The 25,671-nt window shown below is 38.4% G+C and overlaps 1 protein-coding gene across 2 annotated transcripts in view; it reads right to left on the reverse strand.

The window, feature by feature from the left end:
- Positions 1-2,071: 2,071 nt before the first annotated feature.
- ZSWIM6 (zinc finger SWIM-type containing 6) overlaps positions 2,072-25,671 on the reverse strand; it is a 177,696-nt gene continuing 154,096 nt past the window's right edge. For both annotated transcript variants that reach the window (XM_072958614.1, XM_015240739.3), the window contains exons 5-14: positions 25,403-25,582; positions 20,884-21,060; positions 20,462-20,608; positions 17,311-17,457; positions 15,965-16,225; positions 12,173-12,308; positions 9,140-9,297; positions 8,360-8,523; positions 6,417-6,498; positions 2,072-4,806 (exon numbers count right to left, since the gene is read on the reverse strand). In XM_072958614.1, coding sequence (XP_072814715.1) covers positions 3,944-4,806; positions 6,417-6,498; positions 8,360-8,523; positions 9,140-9,297; positions 12,173-12,308; positions 15,965-16,225; positions 17,311-17,457; positions 20,462-20,608; positions 20,884-21,060; positions 25,403-25,582 — 2,315 coding nt within the window. In that variant the 3' untranslated portion in view covers positions 2,072-3,943. The remainder of the gene's footprint in view (positions 4,807-6,416; positions 6,499-8,359; positions 8,524-9,139; positions 9,298-12,172; positions 12,309-15,964; positions 16,226-17,310; positions 17,458-20,461; positions 20,609-20,883; positions 21,061-25,402; positions 25,583-25,671) is intronic.

Here is a 25,671-nt window from a genome sequence, read left to right on the forward strand (position 1 = left end):
TCACTTGTCTGACATCCTTGGTCTCCATCTCTTTTCTAAAGGTCTCATGATAACTGTTAAGATTTCGCAGCAAAGATGGTCAATGAACACTGAGAAATTTTTCATCAGGAAAGATCTCAAACTCTTTACTAAGTCAAGTTACCTTCGTTTTTCTTTTGCTGGCTTTCTCCTGTCTTTTTAGAGTCCACTTCATTATGAAACGCCCCAGTGTTTTAATGGACCCACGTGAATTTATATTTACCCTTAGGCAGCATCAGTTTTCAAAAAAATAAGAATCAATTAGCAAAAAAAGAACAAATCCTCATACCATTTTATAGTTTAAATTTTTATTTCTCCTTGTCATTAATTTTATTTTAATGTCACCATGGACTCATTTAACTTCCACCTATTGACTTAACTTTGACATTTGGAATCCACTGTTAAGATTGGATGTCAGAGAAACTTTTAAAATATTTCAAGGACAAAAATAATGTCATTTGCAGCAACATGGATGGACCTGGAGATTGTTATCCTAAGTGAAGTAAGCCAGAAAGAGAAAGAAAAATACCATGATATCACTTATATGTGGAATCTGAAAAAATGAGACAAATGGCCTTACTTACAAAACAGAAACAAACTCACAGACATAGAAAACAATCTTGTAGTTACCAGCGGGGAAAGCAGGGGGATAGAGGCATAAATTGGGAGTTTGGGATTTGCAGAGACTAACTAATATATATAAACTAGATAAAAACCAAATTGAATATTGAACTATATTCAATACCGTGTAACAGCAGATAATGAAAAAGAATATGAAAAGAAGTTATATATATATATAACTGAATCACTATGCTGTACGCCAGAAATTAACACATTGTAAACTGCCTGTACTTCAGTTTTTAAAAAAGAAAAATATTTCAAGAGATTGAATTATACTGAAAATTGTAGCTTTAAAAAACATATTTGTCAGTATCACTTCTGGGTATATATTCACAAGAACTGAAAGCCAGAGCATCAAATAGGTATTTGCACATCTGTTTTCACAGCAGCACTATTCACAATAGCCTACAGGTGGAAGCCACTCAATCGTTCAGTGATGGATGAATAAACAAAATGTGGCATTAACCTACAATGGAATACTATGCAGCTTTAGAAAGGGAGGAGGGAGGGTACAGTTTATTAGTAAAGCACATGCTTAGCATGCACAAGGTCCTAGGTTCAATCCCCAGTACCTCCACTAAGAAATAAATTTTAAAAACCTAATTCCACCCCCAAAAAAATAGAAAGGAAGGAAATCCTCTCACATGCTACATGGATGAACTGTGAGGACATCATAAGTGAAATAAGCCTGTCACAAGAGGACAAATACTGTAATAATTCCATTCATGAGGTCTCTAAAGTAATCAAGTTCATAGAAAGAAGAATGGTGGTTACCCGGGGCTGGGGAAAGGGAGAAAAAGCGGTTGTTTAACAAGTATAGAGTCTAGTTCTGTAAGATGAGGAAATTCTGGAGATCTGCTTCACAACAATTTAAGTATACTCAACAGTACTGAACTGTACACTTAAAAAATGGCTAAGGTAGTACATTTTATGATGTGGTTTTTACCGCACACAAAAAAAACATTGCATCATTTTACATTTAGATCTTTGATGGAGATGGGGCAGGACAGATGTTTATTATATACAGCATTTACCCCTCACTGCAATTTCCTTTTAAACCACACACACACACACACACACACACACAAAACCTCTCACAAACTTAGCGTTTATTAAATATATCAAGTACTGAGCATCTTAAATTATAGTTTATTAGGGAGGAATGACCAAGTGTACAGACTGAAGAAAAATTGGCTATTCTGTGTCATATTTTATCTTTGTAATTATCTGATTTACTTCTGTCTTCTCCACTAAGCAGCTGCTAAGCTCCAGTGTCTGGTTTTATTCACTATTATATCTCCAGGACCTAGAAAATAGTACATATATATTTAATGAACGAATATGGTACTACACACTTGGAGATTTGGTAATACCCAGGTCCAAAATCACCAAATTCAAATGTAATTAGAGATATACCATAAAGGAGGCAGAATCAACTTTCAAAAAACTAATTTTAATCAAAACAAAAATTGTTGATCATTAACAAGTTTATAAAACAGTGATTTAGTTACATAAATAAATTGATATCAGTGTATCAAATCTTAATTACTTTCAACTTCATGAGCATGTTTACATGGGTGATGAAGTACAACCTTTTTTTTTTCTTTTTACCTATTATAATAAATAAAATGGAGCGCATGAAATAGTTCTTCTAAACAAAAATACCTACAAACATACCTCTAGCATGTTCTCTAATGAAGGAACAAGAGACACTGGACAACTTTTGCACCAAAACATAAAAATTGCTTTAAAAAGCACAAGGTTACAGAACCATCAGCTAAAGTAAAGACACTATACTGTAACCAAGGTTGGTATTTAATAATATAATGAACAGTTTGGTAGTTAGATCTCCAGTTTGGTTATTTTAAAGCATTAAGACAAGGCAAGATAGAAGGCTGCTTTTGTTTTGAGTAATTCTAGAGAAAATAAAATATATTTAAAAAAAAAAAAGAAAACTGAAAAGTAGAACAGTCATACCTACACAACTTTCTGTCCTGCACAAAGTCAAAATACCTATGCAGAATAGATATATAATATATATAATGTTATTTGTGCACAAAGGTTAGCTTATTATTAGCTCACTGCAAAGGCGTAATGTATCATATGTCAATTGTTTTGGAAAACATTTTGCGTTTGTGTCAAAAGGATATTTCTTTTAAGTTTCCTAGGCTAGGAGGCACGAACCCCAGTTCCGGCATACTGTATATTCTTAATGCTAAGGCTTGCTGCTCTGGCTATGTATTTTGTTGTCCCTCTTTATTCTAGTGCCTGTTACAAGCATGTGTGGTGTAGTGGTTGTTGGTGGTGATGGTGTGTGTATGTCTTGTATCTGTGTGTATACATATATATGTATACATAAGTTGTATAAATATATATACATATATAGGTTCTCCCAATAGATCTCAGTCCAACCATGCAATCCAAAAGGTGGCTCTGCATAGATGCCCAGCATGAAGTTCACCGCCTGAGCCAACCCTGAAGCAAGGCGCACTTTTAGTCCTTCTGATAGGTTTTCTCTCAGTTTTTTTGTTTTTGTTTAAAACCAAGCTACTGCAGCTTCAAGTATTTTGCATTACATAGAATATTTTTTATAAATTAGTTAATGTTATATTTTCAATATTCAGACATATACTATAATATATATACAGTACAATAAATGCTCTCATTCTTTTTTTAATTTTTTTTTTGATAAATCCCTGAGAATGTATGTTGACAGTCGCTAAGTTTCCACATGCACAAGCATCGTGTGCCATGCTTCTGGACGAACAGCACTGCAAAGCCACGTGGGTCAGCCTTTTAACTATTAGTATTTCATTTTGTTGGTTTGTTTAAATATGCTGAAAATGTAAAGATGAGTTACAAAGGAGTAAAGCTGAATCCATTCGAGGTACTTATCACAGGATGGAGGTGTTTTGTTTGGTTTTTAAAGCCATTTCAATTTTTTTTTTTTTGAGGCTGTGAACGTATACAGAAAACAGGAGAGCTATGTGGACTTTTGCCACTTGACAACATATACTCAGTGTAAACCAAACCTTTTTAACCTCTCTCTCATACAAAACCGAAACAAAACAAAACAAGAATTTAAAAAATACAATAAAAGGGAAAAAAAAAAGAAAAAGGGAAAAAATAAAAACACACAAACTTTCACAACATGACAATTTAGTCTGCAAACGCAATATAACTATACACATATAATACCGGTGTGGCTCTGTTCTTTAAGTTAAAAAGGGTACAAAGGCAGGCTCAAGTAAAAACAAACCGTCCCTCCCATCCCCACCCCCCACCCCCATTCATACAAGTTCTATCAACCAAACCTCTCCCGAACCAACATCATCAGTTTCTTTTTGCCTTTGTAGATTTGTTTCAGGTTGTCGATAAACTGTGTAAACTGAATGTGTCCATCATGCGCCATCAAGAAGGTCTCTCGGGCCTTGCTGAGGAACTCTATGAACTCACTATAGTGCCGAGGACTGATGTGTGTGAGCCGTGAGTGTGTTGTGTTGATGTAGGCCCCAATCGTGGCATCCAAGAGCTGCCTCAAGGGGGCTTTGTCCAGTGACATGAGCTTACCAGAGTTCCTCCTTCCATGAAGTCCCACCATGCCAGGAGTGGTCAGAGTGCACCTGCGCAGAATGTCTGACAGTACCGTTGCACACTTGACACTCTTGACCACCAGAGGTATTATAGCCGCGAGCTCATTTTTACCAAGGGAGTGGCTGAGCGCACAGGCCCACAAAACGTCATTAATGGCAGGGTGTGTGTCCTGATTGTAGCTCAGGTTGAGATGGGTCATGGCCAGGGTGGCCAGCTTGTAGGCCCTCATGGGGTACCCGCGGTGCTCCATGTACCGTGCTATCGTAAAGAGCTGAGTGTAGCTCATGCCGGTGGTAGCAGCGTCGAGAACAATTTGGTACGCCGTCTCAAAAGCTATGTGATCCTTTTCACACAGGGTCAGCGCGGAGAGGGCACAGTTCTGAGGGTCCTTCATGGCGCACTGCAATGCGAGTGTCCGGGCACTGCTGGCCAGCTTTTCCTGCTGGTGGCAGTCCAGGTGGAGGCGAACGATGGTGCTGTTGGACATCACGGTGGTTGCAACAATGCTTGTGGCCTCTGTGGGAGTAAAGAGCGTGAACCAGCTCTGCATGATGCTGTCCAGGGCATAAACACCTGCACGGAACAAGAGAAGCCCTATTACTGACGGGAGGCTGCCCAGAGGTCTCGCCTTGTTTCCACTTTATAGTCAATGCTGACATTGTTAACCGTCACAGGACACGAGGTAGGCCAGAAAATCCTGTAAGGTAACGTGCCTGGGAGCAACCTTTTAGAATAAGGTTATTATAGATTGTTATTCAGTGAAATGCCTGAAAGGAACATGAACTTCCTGCAATAAAGAACTAATCCTCTCGGTAGCTGGGATTTGCACTGTGCCGCTGCTTGCCTGCCATTTCAGACAAAGGCTTTCTGCTAATAAGTTCTAGTTCACTGGGGCCTCCTGTCAGTTACCCACTACAGAATCTGAGTCAGAGAAACTACCACCCTCGCCAAAACAGGGAGTTTTTATGCAGTGTGTGTGTAAGTTTAAAATACACACAATGCAAAATGATAAAACACACAAAGAAGCAGGAAAATGTGACCTATAATCAAGAGAAAAAAGTCAACAGAAGCAGACGTACAGATGACTCAGATGTTGGAAAAGGCTGACAAGGTCTTTAACCATTTTAAGTACACTGACCTAATATGCTTCAGCTGTAGGAAAATCCTAAATGTGAGCATTTAAAGAGAAGCTACTAAATCGCAGAGAAATTCAGCCTATGTGTTGGTGCAGGAGTAGGGAGCTGGGTGGCAGTTTTTGAAGTGGTATTATCTTTGTATTGCTTCACTAAAGCATCACCTCAATAATCTAAACATAATTTTCATAGTGAGACCAATTTCCGTTTTTCCAGAATAACAAACCATTACAGAATAAGAAAAGAAAACTAACAAGAATGCTTTTACAGTATCTGCTGTGTCAGTTATCTACACACTGAGGTGGCAGCGTCTTCTCAGCAAGTGGTGTGTGTCCTTTTCTGATGCAAATAGGAAGACGACAGTTTAACTAACATTTACTTTAAACAGCCACCATTTCATTTGTCCTGGCATTCTTGTTTTTTCTGACATACTGCTGTAGAGAGGAAACAGCTGGCTGAAGGGTCTCACAAATTACACCTAAGGGCAACCCGGGAATCTTACGGCTACGAAAAACTCTCCCACATCTGAAACCTCACCTAAACCACACCCAGTGGCCGTTTCTCTACTGGATACCATGATGAATGCCATCAGAAGATGAAGAAAAAACTCAGTGCAACTAGGTAACTTTACATAATTTTCATTAAAGTGTACTGACCCACTAACCCACAGTCTCAAGTTACTTTCAAAGATGGTTTCTAACCTACCAGAGAGTCACTCTGGCACCCTTTAATACAAAACCATAAACTTGATTATCACAAAAAGTTACTAAAAGCACCTTAAGAATGACAGAACTGAATAAAAATTATTTACTCCATGACGCAGTCCATTTTAAGTAAGGGGTTGGAGCCCCACAAATGTGAGAGGAACAATGCAAGTGTGTATTACTGAGGCTGCAGGTGAGGGTTGGGGGAAAGGAGCCCCTGTAGGTTGCTAGAAGGGCAGGAGCCTTGGCAAAGTCAGGGTCAAAGACTGAAGGTGTTTCTGTGTGTATCTGGAGATGACAAATCTGGCGATGAGTCCCCCGGAAAAGCCCTCCAGACTGTACCTACCCACTTCCGTAGCACACGTTACCAGCCACCTCACCATCTCCCGCCGTCGCCAATTTAAGGTTGACAGTGTCATTCGCATCACCTATGAAGACAGGATAACAAAATGTTTTGGAAGATTATCCTATGTCAATGGGAAAAAAACCCCAATTCATTCCAAGGAATGAAGTAGTGGGCACTCTCTACTACCAGGAGGAGGGACAGCCTTACTTGGAGCAAAGCTCTGAATATGAATTTGGATTTGTCCACTGCTCCCTGGCTGGCCTTGCCCCAGCCTGGGGGCAGGAGGTCTTGTTGTGCCCTGGGTGGGCCGACCCCCCAGACGCGGCATCCTGGGCAAGGCACTCAGTGTACCACTGCTCTCATCTGTAAAAGCAGAGGGCTGGACTGGCACATGAAGCACAGTCCCTGCCCTCTTCTCCCCAGCTTTAACAGTCCATGGGTCTAAATACCTGAGGCATCTCATGATTAATTCTGCCTAGGAACCCTCAGTTGGCAAAGAGGTATTTAAAAACAATTAAACACAATTGTTTTAGTCGTTCCTTCAGGCTTTGGTTGCTCCTTCCCAGAAATGATGATGACAACCTCAACTCTATGGAAAGAATTCACCTTTGGCATCATTAGTGATGTGATTTTGTTTGTCACTTTCTAATAAGAGATTCCAAGATAAAATTAACCATCTCTTCTTGCTTTCTTCATTCTTTAAGATTCAGAACAGCTAGGGACTTAACACTCCTGAAGCCTTGGAAAGGCCCTACATGTAGGGCTCCTTCCTGGGTTCCAGAAAGAATGAGGCAGGGAGTAAGCTCTCAGTAATCTTGGATTTATCAAAAAAAAAAAAAATCTGCCAGAATTCCATGTAACCAGAAAGTTTGTGTTAATGGCTCTTTCTACATCATACTTTTAAAAGGGAAATGATAATAAAAATAAGCCAAATAAGAATTTGGGGGGGGGTGGTTAATTAGGTTTGTTCATTTATTCTTTGAATGGAGATACTGGGGATTGAACCCAGGACCTTGTGCATGCTAGGCATACACTTTTACCACTGAGCTATATCCTCCCCACCAAGAATTTATTTTTTAAAAGAAACTTCCAAAATGTCATTGTATAGCTTAAATGCAATCTCCCATACCCTCTGCTTGTACAGTATTCCATGTGGGAAGTGCATATTCCTGAAATCTAGTTCTTTAACCTTATTAATCACTGTAAAGGGAATCCATAACTAGAAAACCATATGAATCATCTAACTGGGGCTTTCTAGTCCCCATACTGTAGGCAATTAGAAGATAACAGTTTCTTTCACTGCTTTTTAAAAGGGTGGGATGGGGATCACAAATGTTAAGAGAGATTTACTGAGAAAAGTAGAAATATAAACTTTTCAGCTCCTGGTTTATAAAGAAATCTTTTCAGACACTTACAAGGACTAAGTCAAAATGTCCTGGGTCCTGTGTCTAAGCAGGCCTGCTGAAGCTGAAACTGGACCCTGGCCCAGGCCCTCTCCCTTCACCTAATTTTCCCAGGGTTATAAAAAAAAGCTAGAACTATCCAGCTATTATGAAAATGCAAGCATCAATAAAAAGCCATACTTCCTCTAAAAATTTAACCCTAATAACTGAATCTTTATTATACATGAGAGCTTTATTTAAATCTCTCACTAGCAATAATTCTTCATTCATTAAAGGAGAAACGGTGATCTTAAGGCTCTAATTCAGAAGACACAAAACAGGTTTTCTAAATGTACAGTCCTGCACATCAGGCAGCAGTCTGTCTGGTTCAGCCAGGAATGACCACGGCTGTGATGCGCAGTACTCTCCTAAAGTCCAACAGAATGTGCGCCAAAGAGTCACGAACCTGCACTAAAAAATCCAAACAAACAGCAACAACCCTGAGAACGTGCCTTTACTGAGCAGGTCTTGGTGCCCTGAGAAAGACCACCAGTCACATACCTGCAGGCCCAGCTCCAGAGACACTTTCAAAAGAGTGATGTCTGGCAAACTGTCCATGAGAGTTGCTATTTTAAATGCATCCTGGGCAAGCTTGAAGATGTGGGATGAGGAGTGAATGTTTTTCTGAATGGATTCTAATACTGTTTCCAGCCTTCGAACATCACCTGCCATGAACAAGAAAAAAAAAATCAAAGCAAAGCAAGGCAAAGCAAAAAAAATTATACAACCAGACACAGACACACATACACACACACACATAGGAAACAAAACAAAAAGCACAAGTTAATTTACCTGAAATGTTCCCAGGTGGCACAGATGTTATAATTAATGTCCCAAGTTACTGCAATACCTATGAATCTCGGCTTCACAAAAAAGATACACCGAGACACACCCTCAATGACTAAAATCACATGTGAACCAGAACCAACATGAGATAGCAACTAGCTGCCTAGTTCCAACCTAATTACTTCTGGTGAATATTTCAGGAGTAAAAAACGTAACCCAACTTTTTAATCGTCTTCTGGAGCTCACCCACCATTTACACGGCATGGTAACTAAAACTGAACTCTGCCAGCAGCAAGTTTAATGATGCAGTTTAAATAAGGAAAATGCTGGCTCAAATAAGCAGCACCTATTTTGCCTCATAAGCTGACATCTAAAGAAAAGGATCCCTTACAACATTAGCACGACTATTGATCATTTGATAGAAAACGTGACTCTTTAAAGAAAAAAAAAGGTAAACTAACGAAATAATTATGAGGCCTCCAGACAACCCAGTACCTTTGGCTGCAGTTAGCATGGTGGATGCCAGCTCACACTGCTGGGATTCTATGTGGCTTAGGGTGAACCAGCGAGGGTACCGGTTGGGAACAACTGACGCAATGTGGTGTGGGCGGGTGAGGTCTCCAGTTGGAGCAGTAGATTCCAACACTAGCAACCTGTAACGACAAGACAAGGCAAGTGGATCCTGGTTATCACTTGTCCATCACCTTGGCCACAGGGACTGGCGAGAAGCCGGAGGAGGGGTAGATGCTGGGAGAGGTCGTTCACGTCTCTGGTGCAGGAAGAGCTGCTACAGCTATACCCTGCTGTCTGGATGCCAGTCACCTCGTTAACTGCTCATTACCCAAACCTAAGAGATTTCTCTTCTCTAGCATCATTCAGAAAGTGGCAGTATTCAAGGAAATTAAGATGGGTAACAATAGAGAGGTTTGAAATACAAGTCAGTTTGCTGTAAAATTTTTGAAACTTATCACTCATTAAAAAATAAAAATCAAGAAAAACTTGATAGTGACGTGGATGTTTAAGACAGATTACAACAGTCAGGGATCAGTGGATAGCTGTAACAAATAAGCTTAACTTACTAAAACAAGAGGGGAAGTAAAACAAAAATGACTTCCTTTCAACATATTCATACTTCCTGTGGAGTTAGTTCCTTATTGCTTCAGAAATTTGTAATTAGAACATGTTCTACCAGTCATAGCAGAGATGACAAATGCAAATGACCCAAGTATTTGTCCCCTGACAGTCTTGCACAAATTCAGCATGATTTCTTATTTCACTCAATGTCTTTAAGAATATGTTGACAAATAAAGAACAATTATTGAAGATGAAGCACATGCTTGGTCTCTTCAGATATAAGCATGGAAGTGATTAGTAGAGGGGTTACAACTACAATTCCTTTACAATCATCAAAACACTGACCTTCACTCAAGTAGACCAGTGTTAGGGACGATGGAATAAGGGCTGGGGACCTGGAGAAGTAAGCAGGGTCAGGGTGGGAGGCTGAGCTTGGGACCCCACCCAAGAGCAGTTATTGCTCTGGTAAGCCAGGTGCCTCACTGCCTTTTCTTTTTATCTCAGGACGAAGAGATGCTAGCATTAAACTGTGGCAATTAAGTAATAAGAATTTTGGTGGGGTTGCTATTTAGTTTTTTAAAAAACCCGGAATGTCCTTGTATTCACAGGCAGATCTTTCCAGAGATGCTGTAGAGGAAACAGTCAATATCCCTGGAAAGATGAGGAAATGATTGCTGAAAATGCCCTTCCTCAGCACCCCCACCTTTCCAGAGAGACTAAGAAGCCAGTAAGCGCCCTGTCTCTTTTCCGTCCTATTCCCCTGTCTGCCTCGAGATGCTCTAGTAGTTCCCAGCACGTCCCTTCCACAGCAGTCCTTTGGCTGGGGGCGTGGTGGCAGGCAGAAGACAAGAGGTGGAAAACGATTCCCCTGTGCCCTGCAAGTATCCTCCCCGCACAAACTGCCTTGGCAGCTCTGAAGGGCGAACATAAATGAGGTTCTGAGTGTCAGAAAAGCAAGCCTCCCCACCTGGCAGATACCTTCACATAAGCCAGAACCACAGAGAAACCCTATGCCATTTTACCCTGAAACTCTACAGGAGTCAGAGCAGTAGCACCTAGCGGCATCATAGCGTTAGCCTCCTGCCCTTTACCAGGGGAGGAGAATCCTTAGGATGTGAGGAAGTGTAGAGTTGAGCATCTGTCTTCATCTGACAACTTCCATTTCAGCTGCCAAAAATGGGAATAGGAACTCACTTATAAAATTGTGCTCTAAAATAAAAACCAAGTGGTATAAAGTAATTCGGTGCAGGACTTTGGGTTATGTTAGTTATTCATTTATTTTTTGGTATTTTAAAAATAAAAGAGAACTTTTAAGGCTTCTCTAATAGGTTCATGAGATTTCATGTTGCTAAGGAAAGCATGTCAAATTAGTCAAATTAACGGATGTCAGCCACAATACACACACACACACACACACACACAATTGCTGCATAAAAAAGAGGCCTTCTGAGATTTTTAAGCTACCTCCATACAGGCAAGGATTTGTTTCTGAATCCATCGCACTGGCTGCAGACATAGGATCTTTGATGAAATCTTGTGGGGGTCAAACTATTCTCCAGCACTTCAGTCTTTTAGGGCTGTATATGGTTTGTCTTTAGGTGACAATAACAGAGTCTAATCTGCACTTTAGCAAAGAGTGTTAATTTTTAAAAAAAGAAAAAAGGGAAAAAGCTCACATTTTAACAAAGGTGGATATTCCTTTCAGGTCCTTTAAGAGGCTACATATAAGATGTAAAAAATATAATCTTGAGTTCACTAAAAAATATTCACCTAGAACAAATTTGTGATAAAAATAACTATTTGGTGAACTGACTTTAAAAAGAAGGGAGAAAATTACTGAAAAGGAGGGACTGAGAGGGCAATGGAAACAGTCAAAGGTGAGATGAGCAGATCCTGGAAGTCCCCCAAACAGTGAAGCCTTCAGCACTATACACAGCGCCCTCCTTCTCCCACACTCCAGCTGAGCACAGTGGTGTTTGGGCGCTAAGACAGCCTTCCTACACTACAGCTGGAATGTGTGATTACAGCAGGTGTGAAGGGCTTCCTCGATCATTATATTCAGTCAAGTATATGTATTATTTACTACTGTTTTCAAAAATCAAAACAATGACTTATTTGGAAGATTTCAACTGTTGCTGCCTTGTGGTTAAACTTGGCCTGAAACTGTTCTCTATTCCCAAATTCTAGCTTTAAGAAAAAGGAGGATAAAGCCACCATGAGCATATGTGTAACAGCTGTCAAGAATACCACTCTTCCCTTACTTTAAAACAAAGGCCAAACAAGCCAACAAACCACCACCATCATAACCCAGAAAGCCTGAATAGTTTCTTTAGCTTCTCTGCTGCCTCTAAGAAACACAAATGAATGAGAAACGAATGAGAAGTGTCAGTTAACAGCCATTCTTCCCAGTGGGGAACTGGGCTGCCTCTGCCCGGCTGGGCTGTGAGTACGTACCGCATTGCTCTCAGTGCAATTTTGTATGCCAGTTCAGCATCATGAGGTAGGAGAGAGGTGAAGAGATACTTGGCAAATGTGTGCATTGGAACGCTCTCCCGATGGATTATTTCACCTAAACCGCTATACGGTCCGGCTGCAGGAAAAGAGCACACACATTTTACGTTCCTAAGACTTATTGTAAAGTATATTTTAAAAGTTTTATGTAAAGTTACATCATAAACAATGCTAATCTAGTTAAGAATGTAATCTAAGTGACACAGTAGAAAGGAATACAATCCTTGGTCAAAAATGATTCTACAGGATATTGTATCCAATACTGAATTCACTTCAGGAATGATGCCCTGTACCACAGCTAAAAGAAGAATCACAGAGCTAAGGGGTGAAGCTTTTTCATACTATAACCGCTTCAGAGAAAGAAACCCTCTGAAAAGCATGAGACCTCACTGAATTTAAGAAAGAGCCTCTCTCAATGTGTGATATCTGAGCATCCAGATTTTCAGATGCACAGATGACTCTACAGCTTAACTTTGGAACCTGCCCAAGATCTGATCAGGCTCAAAGGGACAGACAAGCCAGGTTTCCAGAAAAGAATGCTCTGCCCCAGGGAGCAGGGATGGGGAAGAGTCTGAACCACAAATCCCAATACAAAGACTTTAAATATTGTTGCTTCTAATAAGCAGAAATAGATATTAATTCTTAGTGATTAATAAAAAAAATAGTTATCCATTTAATACTTAAAGAAAAAAGTAACTGGAAAGTTACTACTATTTGGGCTTCAAAAGGCAAATTTTAAAAGGGAAATTACATTTAAGCTGTCAAAATTCATCTCTTAGTAAATTAAGACAGGCATAGAGGCAGAGCTGACTTCCCCTGTGCACACTCTGAATTTATCCTAAGAAGGGCAATACCGACTTTTAAAATAAACTCTGAAAGGAAACCACAGTGGTTAGTTCAACGACTTTCCGCTTAGGTACTTTGAGGTTTAGTTACTGTAAAGTGTTTAATAAATTAGTTTCCATGTCACCTTTGGGTAACATCGGTTTCATGATTTCTAGAATTATGAACCATGACACTGCTGCTCAAAGGACATAATACATTTGTTTTCCATGCAAAAAACCAGCCTGGTGAAGAGTTTAGAATGCAAGAAATGCAGCTGAGAAAAAATTGTGAGAGGAATTACTGAACTGGGCACTGATTAGGAGCATGATACATTTTAGATCATTCTAACAGAAGTTTTAAAAGTTTTGTTGTTTTGTTTTTTGATTAGTATTTTTGAATTGTTCCTTATTTAAGTACTTTTAAAGTCATATAAACAACTGATTTTTTTACCTAGACAAAATAAAATCTATCCTAGATTTCTAATTTTACCAAATCTATTCATCTTTTTTTCTATCTTGTAGGACATTTTAAAATGTTTTAGTGATCTGATATTCTTCAACAGTTGATATAGCATTACAGTTTTATCTTTAGTCCACATAATGAGGCCAAATTACTTAACTTATTATAGACTGAATGTCTGCCTTTGCCTCAAATACATATGGTAAAGCCCCAACCCCCACTGTGACTGTATTTGAAGAAAGGGCCTTTATAGAGGTAATGAAGGTTAAATGAGGTCATAGGGTGGGGCTCTGACCTGATCTAACAGGAGTTTTAAGAGACATCTGAGAAAGTGCTCTCTGTCTGTCTTGTGAGGGCACAGGGAGAAGGCAGCCATCTATAAGGCAGAAGAGGACACTCCTCAGAAACTGAATTAACAGCACCTTGACCTTAGACTCCTCAGTCTCAAGATTGTGAAAAATAAAGTTCTGTTGTTTAAGCCACCTAGTCTGTACCATTTTTTTTATGGCAGCCTGAGCAGTCTAAGACACTAACTCTTACTTTATTAAGGATAATTATAGCAAACTTAAATATTACCCATCTTCATTTCTCTTCCATTTCCTTTCAGTATTTCCCTTAAATCATCAGGTTCCCTTTTTGTACTATGCAGGGAAAGCCAGAATATATAATTAACCTAATGACACCTTTCAACAAGCAAAACATTCAGTCAGGTATCACAGAATTAACTTGTGGATTAATAATCAGTGTAATCTCTGAACTCCAGGGTACTGAGTAGTGAAAAACGGAAATTTGGTATCAGTGTTTCCCAGAAGTGCTTTTCCAATATGCTAATTGGTCCAATATGCCAATATTGTGTCCAGTCAGCAACAATACAAGGTTATTGCTTCCTCTTTCTTCCCAAAGAACGTGGTGCCCTAGGGTAGTCAGCTCAGTCATGGAGTGCTCATCTCTTGGAATTTATAGATGGCTTGGCGTCCCCTTGGACTCCTTCCTGTCCTGCACCACCCACGTTCTGTGGGCCTAGCCAGGTTGGAAAAGGAGAGGAGGCTGGGGTGAGTCAGAGGCATTCCTTATGGGGCACAGTTCTCACTACAGCATTTAATAGGAAGGTGTGGACTAATCGAAGGCTAAGACAAAGTTAAAAAACATTTATGAATAATGAACACTGAGACATTTAAAAAGGTAAGCAATAAATAGATATCAAACACTGTCAACTTTGAAAGACACACATCCTCTTACTTTCCTTCAGGATAATGAAATCAAAAGTCAGTTACCAAGAGTTACTAAGAACCATCATAAAAAAAGTTCATGGCTAAATGATATTGCTTTTATCAGAAGGAACTATACGAGGAGACTAAAACAGTAATGAAAAAATCCAAATCACATGAAATTTGCCAAGACAGGCTTTTATCTTTAGAAGACAAAAAACAATTCAGGAGTGCATCAAAAAAATTTTAGGGATTTTTACCAAAATTAAGCATGTTATTCAGATGATTTTCCCTTTAAGATGTACTTGTAAAACATATAAATGTATAATATATTTTTTGAAAATATTTTTTCATATAGATCTTTAGCTTTGGACAAATAAAAGAGGTTTTGAAATACTGTTTTCTCTAAATCCGTTCCCTATACATAGCTGTTCTGAATATAAGATGAAGATACCATACTTTATGAGCCTATCAATCACAGAGAATTTCACAGTAATAACACACGTGCCTGAGAGACAGAAGCAATTTAAAAAATTGACATCACCTAAATCTGTGTAAAAGATTAAGCTACCACACTAATTACACTTATTCTTTCCAAAAAATTATTTTTAATAATGCCAGATAAAATTTATTAGGCCTTTAGCTCTTGACCTTATAAAAAGAAAAAAAAACTAAACTTTGTCTTAGCAATCCTATGAAACTTTTAACTTGATGAAACATACACCTAATGAATCTCTGAAATAATTAGTGCAGTGGAAATTCACTCCTGCAGTCTTTGGTCCTTTGTTAGCATGTGCAAATTATATATTCAAATCCAGACATCATGTGACAGCCAGTAGGTTGGAGGAATGCCAACCAATTTCCATTTTATCATTTAATTGATCGAGCAAAGAGGAATATGGCCACCAGCAATAATGCACTAAATATCAAACTTGCATTTATCTCAGGAACAACACAGACTAAATAAAAACAGTCCTTTACAAAGCTTGGGGCATGTAAGTGTGGCTTATTTCTAACAGTTTATCTTACATTACCACCTAAATCAAATGATAAACATCTCAACATCTGTACTTTTTGATTAAGTGACACTATTTTTGAGAAAATGAACATGGCTATGACACTCAGTGACCACACCGATCAAGATAACCATATTAAACACATTCAAATAGTATTCCCAACATGAGAAAGCCTGGCGCCAAAATAAAATGGGCTAAACAAGTGGAAAAGTTCTTTATCACAATACCTTCTAATAGGAAGACTGCTTGCTTGCGAAAAATTTTCACCAGTGTGTCATCCAATTCAATTTCCTGAAGCTTGGAAATGAGCTGCTCCTCATTCCGGCAAACCTTCTCTTGGGTGTACAGCCCATCAGGCATGATCCGCTGCTGTCCCAGCCCTATCAGGGCCACTTCCACAGCTAGCGTCAAGTAGGATTCCCCTTCTTCTAAGAATTTGTGTGCAGGTAGACGCTGGTATTCCAGAGACTTGCACTGTCCCAAACTCTCTGTCACAAAGGAAATCAGAGTTCAAAAACTACTGCAGGTACTCTGATAGGTACAATTATTTATTTTATCCAGTACTCTTAATTGACTTAATTCCAAGAAGGCCAAAAAAACCTTTCTTAGGTTAAAGTGCATAGTTTTCCAGTATCTTTTAAAAAATGACCAAGAATGACTAAATATGTATATTCTGGGGATAGAAAAATATTACAAATATTTTTCCCATTAAAAATGAATCAACAAAGAAAATTATAAATCTAAGCAATACTAAGAATACCTAAGAGTGAAAAACTCTTAATTCAATAAGAGTAAAACTACATGATGAATACAAGTTGCCAATTTTTTAAGCCATTTAAAAAAGTCATTTTTTAAAATGCCATTTTAAGGCATTTTAAAAAAAATCCATACTTTTATCACAATATTGTATATTATAATAAAAAACAGTAGTGAACACAACATCTGTAACCCAATTTCATGGTCCTTTTTGTTACCAAAGAGTCATCGAGTATCATAAGAGAAAGATTCTTGGAGCATTCTCTAACTCTGTTGTTTCTATCAGAAATTTTTAACAAACTTCAACTGTCAAACTCCCAAGGAAAGTGAATTCAGAGTCATAGCTTTCACCCTCCTGATAGAGTGTGGGTCACCCATAATCCATGAAGGCAATCACCACAGGAAATATGGAGGGGCAAGACAGATAACCCTCCAAGCTCACCCAGCCATGGGAGCAGCAAAGGGACATTCCTTCTTCCCTCCCACATGATGCACATCCTAATTTTATATTTTTATGCTGGAAAATAGTCACAAATGCAGATAAATGCCTAGATGCACAATCATTGACTAGAAGAGAATAAGTATTTTTAGGTTCTTGACACATGCTGCCAACTGTCAACTCTAAGACTTTTCCCAGTTTAGAGAAGCCTGCCTGAAAAGTGTCAGCGCACCCATTTCCTTGTGCTCTTCCTAACTGCTAAACATTGTTAACTGCATGGATTCATAAAACAAACTGAGGAAAAACACCAAGCAATGACCAATGCCATTCAAGGATTAAGGGGAAAAAAGCACATGAGACAAATGTCAATGGTTTTACCTGTAAAGTCTGAGAACCCAGGGAAGCTTTCATCATCAATGCGGCAGGCTTCCATAAGACTGCTGAAAAGAGTGCCTACAGGGTCCAGGGGGTGTCCAACCCAGCCCTCCAGATTGGTTATCGAGGTTATGCTTTTATGGGGTAGCTCTGTGTGAGACAAGGGAATTGAGGCATGGAGAGAAGCAGAGGGAAGAGAGGCTTTACCATTTAACAGCAGCATCCTGACAATACTAAATTCAGTTCAAAGTAACTCTTCAATTAAAACACAAAGGTACATAAAATAAAATCCCCAACTTGTGAACTATTTTAAGTTCTAATGGCTCATATGCAAATCAGTATAAATGGTACTAACTTCCCAGGACAGCTCTCAAACACCTATTTAATTCATGTGTCCAGGATACTTGCTTAACATTATTACATACACTATTAAGTTATGTTGTATGAGGAAAAATGAATTCTAAATTTTCACCTGAGAAGCCAAGGATAACTCTCTTCACCTCCTAGGAGTGGCTTTAGAGAGAATGGAGGAGTCCCCCTGGAATTATCATTGGAAAACTCAACAACTACATTAAGAAGATACTCTCAGAGCCAGTGCTCCCCAGGTCATCTAAAATGGGAGTCTGGAGGGCAACTGCAGCCTGGCTCACACTTGGACCTCTCCTATGAATATTACTACATTACTCCCTTATCACATTATAAAAGTCTTTCTTATCATGGATCTGTAAGCCATTTAAAAGAAGACCTTTGCCACAAATGGGAACTACAGCAGAAGATAATACGTAATTTGGATGAAAGATATCCTTTTCATTTTCTTCACAGAATGTTCGCACTTTCAAAATTCTTAAGTTAGAGTGCTGAGAAAAAAGCTGCAGATATTTTAGGATATATTCCATTACTGTAATTAATGCAATATTTTACATCTAGGTGTCTTCTAAAGACATAAATAATAGTAGCTCCTTCTTAAAGGAAAATAAAATAAAATCGGTATGCAATATAAACTATACAAGAAAAAAGGTGGCTTGTAAATAGCTAAGGAGACATTCCACAAGTCCAACATTCCTTTCGAAGTCTTCTGTTTTAGACTATCAACTATCAGTACATAAAAATGAAGCATGGCCTAGCACAATGAACTAAAATTTATAGAAGCTGGGTATGAGATTCCTTGGTATCTTTCCCTTCAATTTTTGTCACTGACTTTCATACACACAACCAGTAGGAAAAAAGAAACATGAGCATTACTCTTAGGAACAAGTCTATTATAATACAGACTTATGGTGATCATTTCAAAACATATAAATGTGGAATCATTATGCTGTACACCTGAAACTAATGTCAACTGTTATCTTCATTTTTAAAAAAAATCTGACATGTCATGCCAAATAATATTGAAAATGTACAAGACATTCATTTACAAATCTTAGCCACGTAACAAATAATTGTTACAGCAATTTGTAATTGTAACAGTTATAAAAAACCCATTCTTTGATTATGGACAAAAAAAAGGGAAAGATACAGGTATAGATATGTAATGCTAGCAAACTATAGTCTGAAATTAAAGTTTTCATTGCTTGCAGGACAAAAGAGAAATGAGTCTAGGAGAGCCTCAAAAACAATCTAAGGGATCTACCTTAACATGCGTTCCAACTTACCTACGTGAACCCACATTTTTACACTTTGCATTTCTCAGTTATTACAACATTTTAATTAAAACTCATTTTAAAAACTCTTCTTAGAAAAGATCAGTATGAATTTTAAGAATCCAATCATTATTATGAGCAAGCTCTTTTTGCAGTATAAAAAAACGCTTCACTTTCTCTTAGCCTGAGTATTTTTATCCTTTATACCTTTTAGACTCTTCAGAAGTAAATGCCTTTTCACCATAGATTGTGTGTTTAGGGAAAGGGAGATTTCAGAAAAATTTTCCAAAGGGCCAAGTAACATATTTTGCAAACACATCTGGTAACCAGTAATGATATGACGAACATGAGAACTGGACATAGTAATGACTGTCAGGGAGATGACATTCCAATCCCATCTGGGCTCCCCTTCTTTGGTTCAAATGGTAACTTTGGAATTTTCTTTCATCATATAAATGATAACGTTAGTTAACATTAAAAATACTTCCAATATAGAGGGCATTAAAAGCTATAACAAAAACTTGCTCCAACCTCCAGCTTACTGCAATAACTTCTGATAATTCTCAGCTGTACCCTAGTGTGTATATAATCACCCAAGGAATAAAACAAAAACATAACCAAAAAAACCCACAGCAACTAAAACTACTCCCTGAATAAGAAATAAAATTCCAGAGTAAAAATAATATAAACCTACCAAAGAAACATAAGATTTATACCTACAGAAGAAAAAGGAGTGCAAAGATGAACTGGAAAAAGCATACACATTTCTTTTTCCTGACCAGGGCCTTATCTATGTAATACCACCCTTTTCCAATTGTTGTTACTCAATAATGCTTATTTAAAATTTAAGAGATTAATAAGCTGAGATAAAAAGGAGTTAAATGTGTTCTGTCGGTTGACAGCTCATCAAATGTTACTTATAGAATTTGAAAAATCCAGGAGTTCTGTTTGATCACTTTAAATACATATCATGTCCTGATGTACAAATTATTACAACTAAAATGTTTTACAGTGCTTCCACACTATGTCAGGCCATGCCTTCAGTGCTTAACAGGAATTAACTAGTTCAGTCTTTTCAATAACTCGAAGCCATAGGTCCTCATTCCACAGATGAGGTCAAGTCCCCGTTGGGACCTCAGGATTCAAACACAGGCAGTCTACCCCCAAAGTTCTTACTGTCGCAATTAAAATGCACTTCCACAATATGAAGTTTTTGGCTAACTTGCATTTTAGGTAATTCAGACATAACTCAAACAGTAAAAACATTCTCCCCCTTAAAAAATTAACCGACCTAAGAAACTTAAAAAAAACCTTAATTCTTACAACATTCAACGAGGGAGAAGAACACCTAAAGTTTTTCACAGATCAGCTATTAGATATTGCAAATGAATGGTGAACAAAGCCATCTCTGTGGCTCTAATTTTAAAAGCTCTTTCTCCCAAAGAGCATAAAACCTAGTGACATCATCACCAAGAATCCCATTCCAATGGAAACAAACTCCTTCACACATTCACCTTTTTTTTGAGTTCGGAACATTTCCAGCTCTTTCTGTTGCTGTCGTCTCAACGTGTTAACAATAGCTATCGCTAGTCTCAGTGCTTCTCTGGGGTACCCATGAGAACGTAAAGCGTCCACTCGTGCACAGGCTGTAGGAACATGTTCTAAAACAGAAAGTGAAGGGGGGAAAGTTGCTACTGTCAGACATATCTACAGAAACAGGATTTAAGAGTAAGATGCTTTCCCCCCGAAATACTATTAAAAAGACACAAGAAACCATTTCTGAACTTGGATTTCAATGAAAAACTCAGCTCCTACTGCCAAGCATTCATTCATCTCCCATTGAATCTTTCAACTCTCCACCTCCCACTCCAATAATGCTATAGAAACTAAACAAAGAAGTAAGTCATGGAAATGTCTTTCCGGTTTGGCCACTTACCATGCCAGAGGGGCCACCCGTGGGAGTCAAAGAGGGAGTTTTCAGTGTCGTCATGGTAACAGTAGTTGGTGTATAGGTCACTGCTGATAATGTGCTGCAAGTGGCTATCCTGCCAGTGGAGATCGCATGCCTCGATGGCTCGGGTGAACACTGTCCGATGTGGCCTGTTCGATGAATCTGTTTTTTCAATTCAGAAAGCCATGTCAGCTATTATTCACATGTGAATAAATCAGTCATACCATTCTGTGGCCAGATGTTCATGAACACACCCACACACATTGTCCTGCACCCCCTAAGCAGAAAGATGAAGGGTGAATACTCTCATGTCCTAAGTACTAGGAGGCAAGTCAGCCCAAAGAGCCACCATTCACTCGTTTTATCAAACACAAACACTCTGCAGCCATCAAAGCTAAGGTTAAAGGCATCCTGCGAAAAGAACTGTCTAGTTTCCATGCCAAATACACTCAAAGGAGGCACTGGGCACAAAAATCACATGAAAACTCACTGCTCCCCACTTCTGAGGTGCTGTGGTGGGCTGCCCTGATGGGATCAACAGCTCTCACAAACACTATGCAAGAGATGAGACACCAGCCATGGAACCTTTCAGGAAGATGCAATCAGCCTTTAAAAATGTGCAGAAGGGTTGTGCTTTTGGTTGTATTTTTTAACTATATTGTGCGGTTTTGCACAATTAAAACTATTATGCTTCTTGGGATATAATGATTAAATGCCATTTTATATCCCAAAGGGCATAAATGCATATATTTAACATTTCACAAAGCCACACAACATAGCTACAAAACAAACCAGCGCACTTACCTTGCCCCTATAGGCTGCCTCCTGACTCCTGTGCAGGTTCCATGACTGGTGTGATGTCCCCAGCATAGCGTATGCCGGGGCATCACAAAAGAGCAGAAGCACACACTCCGAAGAGGGTTCAAGTTTCAGGACCTGACGGAGAAAAGAAATGTTTGGGGAATAACGGATATTCTTACCCCAACTACTGGGATTATTCAGTTCCTCTGGAAAACATGGTTCAAATTCTACCTGCACTCCCACCCCTTGGGTCCCCACTCTAGACTTACCTTCAACTGTGGCACAGACCTTAGAGAGCCTTAACTGAAAATCAGGGTAATAAACTATTTTTCTTTATGTGTGCTTTACTTAGCTCAAGTATCACCCCTCACTGTTCTGAGGCCTAGCTAAATCAGAAGCAAAATCTGGAGCTTCCTTAGTTGATAAGTTTCATCTTCCTGTCACTGGCACTTTGGCTAAGCACAGACATAAGGGAAACCATAAAAATCAAAGCTCTGAATCAAGAAAGGCTCTGAGAACTCAACTAGTCCAACTCCTCCATTCTGCTGCTGGAACTGAAAATTGAGAGAAGTGACTTGCCAAGGTCACACAGCCATGCAATGGCAGTCAAGATCAAAACACAGGTATCCTCACTCCAAATTCAGCTATGTTAGCTGTTCTGAAAGGCTTTTTGAATGGTCTCGACATTATTTCAGCTTGTCTCAGGTCCACTTAGACATCTGTATTTGAATGGCAGACATATCAAAACACATGGATGACACATAATTTGAGAGGCATAAATACTGACATACCTCTTCTGGCCCCTGCCCAGACTCCATGCTAGTAGCAGACAGATGCACACTTTGCAAATGGGAAGAGTGAACCCTACCTTTTAAGGCCTTTTGAACCTACGAGGGCTTCTTACAGAGCAGAATAAATATACCTCTACCTGAAAAGGAACTGGTTCCATGACTTCTTACAGTCAATCAATCAAATATTACAAAGTCCACATCTCACACAAGTATTTTTAAGCGGCTTTGTCATTTCATTTGTTTAGCTCAGATCATAGAAACAATTTAAAACTAAAAGGAGACTAAAAGAACAACTTAGTATTATGCATGTATTAAAAAAGGACGAGAGTTTTACCTATCAATATGACCCACTGTGGTATCAAAAATAAAAGCAAGCTCGAGAGTATGAGTACATTAAAAAATAAAATTTTAATTTTTATTAATTAAATAAATTAATGAAATTAATTTTCACACTTGCATGTGACTGTATGAGCACAGAGAAATGTACAGGACACACACCAGGCTTTTAACAATGGTTAGTTCTAAGAGACCAGTAAAACCAATTGTAACAAAAAAGACAAAATACTAATAAGATGATAATATTTAAATGAAAATGTAATATATAAAGCTCTACAGCAGCATGGGAAACAAAAAAGTAATTATGTACACAGACAATGACTAAAAAGATATACAAACAAAAATGGATTTAATTAGGTGTCAAAATTTGGTCAATTTTAAATCTTAGATCTCTGTGGGGCTTTTTTTGATTTTTGCAGTAAGATGGAAAAAAGAGAAACAGATTATCTTAATCAAATTGTTAAAATAATAAATATACAACTTTGTAAAAAGTTTTAATAATGTAATATTAAAGCATGTTGAATAAAGAAAATTTGGGAAATTCAGAAAAATAGAAAGAGTAGAAATTATTAGTTCTTTTATCAAAACAAAATTTAAAAGGCTCTCATACAAGTATATTTTTAAAACACACTACTCTTTCAAAAGGTATGGATTCTAATGTTGTTAATTACTTCTAACAAATAATTTCAATGAAGACAGGACCTGATTGGTGCTTCACATTCACTCCAGGGTGCAAACACATGCAATTCTGCCCGGGGTCTGTGCCACCAGCACACTCCACCCAGCTGCATGGCTGCTGGGCTTTGCAGGCCACCACAGACTCTCCCCCAGCCAGTCTGCCCAGGTCTCTGACTGCAGGCTGAGCGCCAGAGCCCCTCTGTAAGGATGTCTCTTCTAACAGCCCCTCTGGAGGATTTGGGTGCTCCGCCAAACGAAGGAGCCCTGATGCCTTTAGGCACAACAGATATAAATGCTGCCCTTAGAAACTAGCCCTGACTTCATACCCCTGGGCCAAACCATAAATGAAATGAACTACTTCATTTGGAGGCTGGACCACTTATTAAGGATTTTCGAAAACCTACGGAATATTAATGTTTAACCAAGGAGGAAGTAACCAAATGGAAAGTAAAAGTAAAGTGTAAAATGTTAGGCTGGTAGTCAAAAAAGCAGGTAGGGAGTGAAACACAGAGAAATCTCCAAATATAATGAAGTTAAAAAGAAATTAAAGGTATTGCCTATGTGGATATAAGCACACCCTTTCCTAGCAATGGAAGAGAATAAATCTTGAATTGTTAAACTTGAAAATTCTGAGCTTTGGAAAAATATTGGAGGTTTAAGGGGTAGATTTATTTTCTTTGAAGTTATTAAATAAAGTCATCATGGGCAATAAAGATATGACAGATCTCAAATATTAAATTCCCAAGGCAAATATCTCTAGACAAAGCAGAGCCAGACAATCATCTTTCCCAAGCCCTGAAACTTCTTTTTGATTGGACAAGTCCCTATGGAGTAATACACATCATTTTCTTTCTTTGTAGAGACTGAAAACACTACGCTAACATCACACCTTCATACTCAGCACATTGTCCAGCTCTTTTTAGGAGTACCAACTCCAGATGGGGCCAGCATGTATAGAATGACAGTCTTGATTCCTGAATCCTTCTGATGTCATTTAACTCCAACTGTGCATCTGTCATAACTTTAAAGTCTTTCAAATTTTCTCAAATAGAGGGCAGCAGCACAAAATCACACAAAAATCGTGATGTAATTACTGAATGAAATTTTTATTTGCAAGAGTTAACTACTTTAAGAATTTGGTTCTGAAAGAGGATAAAATTCTGCAGCAGCTAGTTGGAAAAATGGGGGCAAGGAAAAAAACTTTTGAGATGAGAGAGACTTGTGCTAAATGGGTAGGTTCATTAGAGAGGGACAAGCTGAAGGAAAAAAAAAGCTAGAAATGAGACAGGTTTTTAAGAAAACATCTGGAAATGTCTTGGAGCATTTCTTGGTTGTACCCAAAGACTGGAAGGCACTATGAGCCTACAGTATGTGGGAACAAGTATGCTAGACAGTCCTTCACAATAAAGAATGTTCCTGGTCCAAATGCCAGCACCAGCCCAGTCATAAAATGTTTATTTGCTACATTCTAAAACTAAGAATTTTTAACTGATTACACAGTAGCCCAAATATGAACTGACCAACAGATAGAAAAACACACAGCTCCTCAAGCCTCTCAATATTTTGCTTTATAAAGTAATGTATTACCCCTCTACTCCATGATTTTTAAAAAAATATTCAAACTAAATACTTAACAGCTGATTTTAACATATACTGGTACACGTAAGTAGTATATCCATCTGTACTCTGAGAATATGGAAAAAGGTATAGAAAGGTCTCTGGTAAAAATTAAAACATACACACACATTCACAATCAAAACATATTAAGACTCTAAGTTTAGTAAGTTCTTAAGTGGGTAAAATAATTTTCTCACCTATATTGTAAGATACTGTTATGAACATATATGTACAACTAGGTAGATACCTAGAAAGTAAGCAGATTATCACTGAGGACTCACCTTGGTTGGCATTTGCACCCTGAGGCAGAGCATTGGTTAAGTTGGGTAATTCACTGCCATGATTTCCATCTTCCCATGGACAGACATCAACACCATTCCACTTTTTCAGCTGTTTTAGCCAACTGGCCTTCTGCTCCAACTTGCAGTGGGGATTTAAAACTATACACATCCACAGAGCACCTATTTTAAAGACAGAGGAAAGTAAATTTTAAAAAACTTTACAAATGTCTAATTCTAATAGCTAATGATAAATTTTAAGCCATTTTAAA

Source organism: Vicugna pacos, chromosome 3, assembly GCF_048564905.1.
Source record: "Vicugna pacos chromosome 3, VicPac4, whole genome shotgun sequence".
Classification (NCBI taxonomy): domain Eukaryota; kingdom Metazoa; phylum Chordata; class Mammalia; order Artiodactyla; family Camelidae; genus Vicugna; species Vicugna pacos.